This window comes from Nicotiana tabacum, chromosome 19 (assembly GCF_000715075.1).
Source record: "Nicotiana tabacum cultivar K326 chromosome 19, ASM71507v2, whole genome shotgun sequence".
Lineage (NCBI taxonomy): Eukaryota > Viridiplantae > Streptophyta > Magnoliopsida > Solanales > Solanaceae > Nicotiana > Nicotiana tabacum.
In genome coordinates this window covers 112,301,139-112,307,849 of record NC_134098.1, presented here as the reverse complement: position 1 = coordinate 112,307,849, position 6,711 = coordinate 112,301,139, and the positions used below count along the sequence as shown (strand labels likewise).

The window sequence follows — 6,711 nt, the reverse complement described above, 5'->3', positions numbered from 1 at the left end:
AGAATTCCAGTTCCCTTTTAAGTGCTAGGCACAATTGCCCAATAAGATTTAAGAATGTATCTTTAGACTCCTAAAATTGTACTAATTAACAGAAGGCCGTCTTAATTCTCCATAATAAATTCTCAACATCACGAAAGCAGCTCTCTATTCTATTGTTCAACCAAGGCAAAATGAACGTTCAAACTGAGACATTCACATCCACGTACACGTTTGGAAGATGAATGGAGATGACAATATAACTATTCAACCCGTTAACAGGCATAAGAGGAATATGGCAAGAACCTTAGGTGAACCAAGCCAAAGTTGGAGATTTTACTTAAATAAGTTGTTTTACCGCAATGGAAAATTTGGAAGAGACACTAAAGCAACACAAAATACTTTTAACGCATGCCTGGAAAGGATTCTTCTTATATTGCATGTGCATAATATCAAGCATCAAAAAAACATGTTACTCGTCATCCTTGTAAGGGTACTCCTCAGGAACTTGCTTCAGAAGCTTCAGCTGCAACTCAAATGCATCATCCCCTCTAAGCATATCACGAAGCCATGTGACCTCTGTTTTCATTGACACCTGAGCGCAGGGATAACAGAGATAAAGATTGTCATTGCAGCAAATTTTAGTCTAAAGCAGATTCAACAATCTCAAAATTTTAACAGATCCTAGTTATTCATATAAACCCAGGAAGTTTGCACAGAATATTATTCTTTCTCATATCAATGTGTTGACTCCATTGATTGCTTCCTTGGGAAATAGCACCTATAGGCCTTAAGGGGACAATTTGGAGGGTTAGAAATAGAAGAGCGTTTGAGGGAGTTGAAAAATGTATGGATTAAAGAGAAATCTCTTTGTTTCTTAATTTTTTTGACACTTCCGGAGCACCTTTAATATTCCAGTAAGCATAGATGATTGGCTACAATTTATAGAGAATCATGTATAAGCCTAGCGATTCTATTTTTTTTTAATACATCCTGTATGAGGAGCAACTACTTCTCAACTAATACATCTTTTTCTAAAAGAGAGCTATGTTCATGACAGATTATGAAAATAACCACTTTACTCTTACCACATAGCAAAGCAATAGAATGAAATCAAATTTCATGTGGATCCACTGTAGCATGGATACAATACCGACCAGATGGCAATGGCAAAATTTAAGTGATTCGAATGAAACACCAAGACGCTGTAAAATAATGTGAGAAAGAGCAGGTTGAATAGCATGCTAGTTCATTCCATATTTCGTAAAATTAAAAATCTTCCTGCACCAAAGAGGAATAAAATAAGGAAAGAAAAATAAAGACGATCATGCACACAATACTCTCCATTTCAGGAGAGAGGAAAAAAACATTGAGGCTATGCATGTCATGCCCAGGACAGTTCATTACAAGAAATTATACCATTAATTGGATAATCAGTTTGTATCGAGAGACCAAGCTTACCATCTCCAATGCTCCCCTGACGACTCCACTTAAGATGTTACAATAATATAGACCTTGACAGGTATCAGGAAGCTCAACAAAGTCTACCAAGGGGTTGTCCTCCAAAATTAGACTGCACGTTGTTCCCTCAACATCCCAGTTTGTCACTGATGCAGTCACTCCTAGGAACATTTTGAGACCAACCTGTTTACATGAGAAACAAGAAACCATGTTCGGTCAATAAGCACTTTAAGCACTGACATCTACAGGCCCAAAAAGTATAACGTCACTGAAGTACTAAATAAACACTACCAAATTTCTACGCCAAGTACTTTTCAGCTAAGGTTTTCAGTTCATGCACATTGAGGGGGAAGTACAATGCATCTCCTCATTCCACAATATCAACTAGAAGCCTAGGCTCTTAACTTTCTAGCACACCCCAATTATTCCATCTTAAAACAATGAAGAGATGCGAAGCAAGAGGTCCTCCCTTCACAAGCGTGAAGTGAAGCAACTCCGGAGAAGCATGTGCTTCAGACAACAAGGCGCAAAATGATCTAAGCGAGAAGCAGTCGCTTCTTTGACATTGGCTTTACAAGATGAAGATAGGAGGGAAATAGATAAGAAGGGCCTTTCATCATATAAATACTAGGATTCCTCTCCAGATATGCTTCAAAGCTCTCTTTATTGTCCCCTCTTCTTCTTCTATTTGCTTCTTTCTTATTGTTTTCTTCTTCAAGCTGACTCATTCTTCTTTCAAAGCTAGTCTTCTGCTTTTCTCTTCTACTCTCTCTTGCTGTCAATGACTCTTTTTCTCCTTTTCTTGTTTGTTTTCTATCTCATTTTCTGTTGATTTATAAGCTGAATGCTAGGACAATGATAGAACAGCTCTTGGCAACTAAAAATAACTACTAGTAATGTTACTACAGTTGTTGAATATGAAAGCTGTTCATTGTTGTCTTACACCTAAATTTCACTGTACAGTAGAGAAAGTTGTCGATATATTCAACTTCAAATGTGATGTGACGTTCATTATCCTTGCGTAACCTAATAGAAATGACTGACGCAATTTTTTTTCTGCAAGAGCATAAATTCAACAGCAAAGCTACATAGATACTATCACTCAGAGAGGCAGATAATTAAGCAGCAGCTGCAAATTTTTGTGAAAAAGAAACACCATCCACTATTTAGTACGTGAAACGTAATAAACAAGGTTAATGATTTGTGAAGCCACTTGAAAGAATGACTATGAGAAAAACATTAATAGGAGGAATAAACTTAAGGAAACCATAGCTCAAACAGCATAAAATTCACATACACATAAGTCTTTTTTTTAAATGGCAAAATATACAGATATAGATCTTTAGAATGAGAGAGAGAGAGACCTTGGCAATGATTTCAGCAGTCTCCTTGAAATCAACACACCTTGAAACATTAGACTTTGCTAGAAACTCGTCAATCAGCCTAATTCCTATATTATAACCCCTGCAAATTTAGTGAGCCTTCAACTTAATGCATTTGACACTTCTATATATAGAACTACCAAGAAACCTAGATTAAAATAAAATCAATAAAAGGGTAAGAGTAGTATTACATTTGATCAAGTTGTTTGTTGACCTCCTCAACCTCCTCTAGATCAGTCAGCAGTTGGCGCACGATTGCTCCGTATGTTAGAGTGAAAAGCTCTGCGTTCTTTCACACCAAAAAAAAAAAAATAGCATAAGAATTAGTGTGCAGTTTATACTGAAACGAACGGAAATTCAAAATAATAAAAAGCACGATCGTAATTGTGTTTGCTGTATACCACTCGTTCAACATTGGCGAAAATAGCGTCTCCAGATCTGGGTGCCACAGGAGCCATGGGAGTTCCTTTGTTACTGTGATCGGTTAATGTTGTTATCTTAGAGCGAGAATTCTCTCCCTATAGAACTGGGTGCTGGGTGATTTCTTAGTTGAAGAATAAAAGTGAGGTGGGACTATTGGGAGAGTAAATCGTAAGTTTCATTCAGAATTGCGATTTATAAATCGCAATTTAAGAATGCGATTTATCAGTCTGGAATTGCCGATTGTAACTAACATTCTCAAATTCTGATTTATAAATCATATTATCACAATTTATAGTTTCTAAGTCCATTCATCTAATGCAAATGCTTTGCTGCGATTTATGGTCAAATACTAGTAAAAATCAAGGATTTGAAGTTTATTGATTCAGAATTACAAATCTTTTAAGTTACTAGTTTCTAAATTAATAATTTATAATTATTCAATAAATTTTCTTAAGACAAATACATAATTTGGACTAAAGCTACTTGGTTCTGCCGAACCCGTAGGTTCTGTTCTCCCTCTGCCCCAGCCAAATGTTCTCCCTCCGCCCCAGTCAAATGCAATTATAAGTACGACTTATTTCAACTACGACAAGTCATATGTCATAAACGGGTTTCGTCTATTCTTTCCGTTAAGGTTTATTCTTAAGTCGCATTCTACAAATGTGTTTTTGTTATTTTTTATATTCCCTTAAAACGACACACCGCTAAAATTGTTGAACCATAGATGCACATGTAGGAAGAAAAAATCGACTTGTCAGGTATATAAGCATATATTATTATTATCACACATTTTACCCTTTTCTCATTAGGCAAAGTACAACTATGTAAGCATATAGTACTTTCTTTGTAACTTGCAGAGATATCTCAATGGAATCCAAATAGTAAGGTGCGAGGAGGATCTTTCGATAAAGTTTCTCATGATTCTCGATATGAACGTATTAACTGCAATTGAAGCATGAGTTAGCATGATCACACCCAATTATGCCTCTTAAGAGGTCTATCGGTCGTTGCAAATATAATCCGGTTTACAAGTCCGAAGTCGAATCCCACAGAGAATTAACCTACTAATTACAACCAATAGTTTCGCACGAATTCAAGTAATCAACCTTCAGAAATATTAAATGATGATTTGAATGTTTACTAACTAAGATCAAAGTAATTAAAATGCAGTAATTTATAACTAACAAAGCAAATATTATGGACAAGCTTTGAAAAAGTCTAGGGTTATGATTTCCCCTATTGTTGGAATCCTCCCTGCTACGTTTCTATAAATTCGCTTAAGTATTCTCCACCGATCGTGAGTACTTTGGGTGTTGATGTGATGCCAAAATGTTATACTTTTAGTACATTACTCGCCCTATATTTTGTTGGTCTAATGAGTTATTGTGCAATATTTGAGCTAAATTGTGTCGTTTATGTGTAGGAACATCGGAAGGAATCATCAAATAAAAATTGCACAAAAAGAGGACAAAAATACAAGAAAAGAACACAAAAGCATCAAGTATCCAAACCGTGCTGCAGACCAGGCTTTGCAAGGTCTATAGCCAGGTTGACTGTGCTATAGACCAGGCTTCGCGAGGTCTATAGCTAGATCGACCGCACTATAGACCAGGTTTTGTGAGGTCTATAGCCAGGTTAATCGTGCTATAGACCAAGCTTCGCGAGGTCTATAGCCAGGTTGACCGCGCTATAGACCAGGTTTCGTGAGGTTTAGACCCCGCTACAGACCAGGCTTCGCGAGGTCTAGCATAGTAATTAAAAATCGCGGGTTAAAAGATCCAAACCCGAATTTGGACCGGAGGATTGACATAAATACTCCCCAAATGAGTTATTCTAGGGTTGGACACGATTTTGGAGAAGAAAAAGGCCGCCAAACACAGGAGGTCCGTTTTTGAGGGTCAGACTCCACCAAGGAGGACGTTTTTGGAGATAGGATTCGGCCTAAGGATGGCAAGAAGGCGAATTCTTTTATGAGTTTTTCACTTCCTTCTTCCTATTTTTATTATTGGTTATGAATTCTAGTATTGTAGTTTTGCATACTATTATAAATAGCTAATTTGTTATCTAGAGTTTTGATAGAACCTTTTGTAGGAAAAATTCTTGTTATATTTTTATATAATTGAGCCGCTGGATTCCTCTTCCTGTTCAACTACGTGTTTATTGTTGTTGATTGAATGACCATCAATTAACTGTGCCTATTTAGCGTGTATATTGCTCGAGAGAGAGTATGCATTTAGGTAATTGTTGAACAACATCACTTCTAACGTATGTGAGAGATCAATACAGAGGGTTTAAAGGTGGGATTAGAGATAACAAAAACTTGGTGCGATCGTAGTGAGCAGTGAATTAGTGCCAGCTAGCGTAGTTCCAGAGAATACGTCTAGTAAATTATGGTAGTTGCTCGAGAGAGAGCTACGACACCCAAAGTACTCACGATCGGTAAAGAATACTTAGGCGAAATTATAGAAGGCGTAGTGGGAAGGATTCCGACAATTAGGGAAATCATAACTCTAGACCTCCTTAGGCTTGTCTCCAATTTTATCCTTGTTAGTTGATAATTTTACCGCTTTATAATATTTGTTAGTTAATTAGTAGAAATAAAAATCAAATCTTTATAACTAAAAAATTGTTTGGACTTGTGTTTCTTAGCAATATTGAACAACTGTAGCTAAGCCTTAGTTCTCTGTGGGATTCGACTCCGGATTTGTAAATCGGATTATATTTGCAACAACCGCTTAGTCCTTTTTATAAGGCATAGTTGGGCGTGATCAAATTTTGGTGCCGTTGCCGGGGAACTAACGGTGTAGTTGTACGTGTACATATTGCTAGGTTTCAAGTTTGAACTTTTATTTTTGTTTTCTTGTATTTGATTTTATTAGTTTTTGTTTTACTTGTTAATTTTAGAAATATGACATCGTGGAATTATGGGAGTTTTAATATTGTTAATTCTATTGTTGATCTTCCTTATGTGTATTGTGGAGGAAACCACCTGTGAAACAATTGTCAAAATATTCCCGAGAGCGAGTTATGTGCACCAACTCAATCTTATATGTGGAATGTGTGTGATATGTGTGGTGGTCAAGATGGTCACTTTCATGGTTGTGCTTATATTTCTTATCTTCCCCCAACCCCTTACTTTGATAGTTCTTCTTTTTCTTGTGAAGTTAATAGGAACAAAGAACCTAGGTATGAGAACTTGAAAGAGATCAACGATATGCTAAGGTGCCTTGTGGAACAAAATAATGAGCAACAACTGCACATACAAAGGCAAGATGCTACTATTCACAACTTGGAGGCACAAGTGAGTCAACTAGTTGAAACAGTTAATGCTTAACAAGCCAATATTGTGGATAGTATCCAAGAAGAGCATGGATTAGATACCGAAATTGAGGTTCTAATGGAGGAGGTCAGAGTAGAACACCAACAATCAATCAAACTAGAATTTGAGGATGCCGATGTTGTAGAAGAG

At 36.6% G+C, this 6,711-nt stretch overlaps 1 protein-coding gene across 1 annotated transcript; it reads right to left on the bottom strand.

Annotated features, from left to right (window-relative positions):
- Positions 1–288: 288 nt before the first annotated feature.
- Positions 289–3,506, bottom strand: LOC107803357 (uncharacterized). The gene is made up of 5 exons (XM_016627054.2): positions 3,221–3,506; positions 3,011–3,108; positions 2,802–2,901; positions 1,438–1,620; positions 289–571 (listed from the first exon to the last, which is right to left on the bottom strand). The coding sequence occupies exons 1-5, from the start codon at positions 3,275–3,277 to the stop codon at positions 449–451; spliced, it is 561 nt and encodes a 186-aa protein (XP_016482540.1). The 5' UTR covers positions 3,278–3,506; the 3' UTR covers positions 289–448.
- Positions 3,507–6,711: the final 3,205 nt, after the last annotated feature.

Bases quoted from the DNA above. Each gene is read 5' to 3' on its own strand.
- LOC107803357 (XM_016627054.2), bottom strand. From the start codon at position 3,277: ATGGCTCCTGTGGCACCCAGATCTGGAGACGCTATTTTCGCCAATGTT. The intron at 2,902-3,010 runs GTAATACTACTC...CTAAATTTGCAG, and splicing joins AACAAACAACTTGATCAAAT to GGGTTATAATATAGGAATTA. The intron at 1,621-2,801 runs GTCTCTCTCTCT...TCATGTAAACAG, and splicing joins CTGCTGAAATCATTGCCAAG to GTTGGTCTCAAAATGTTCCT.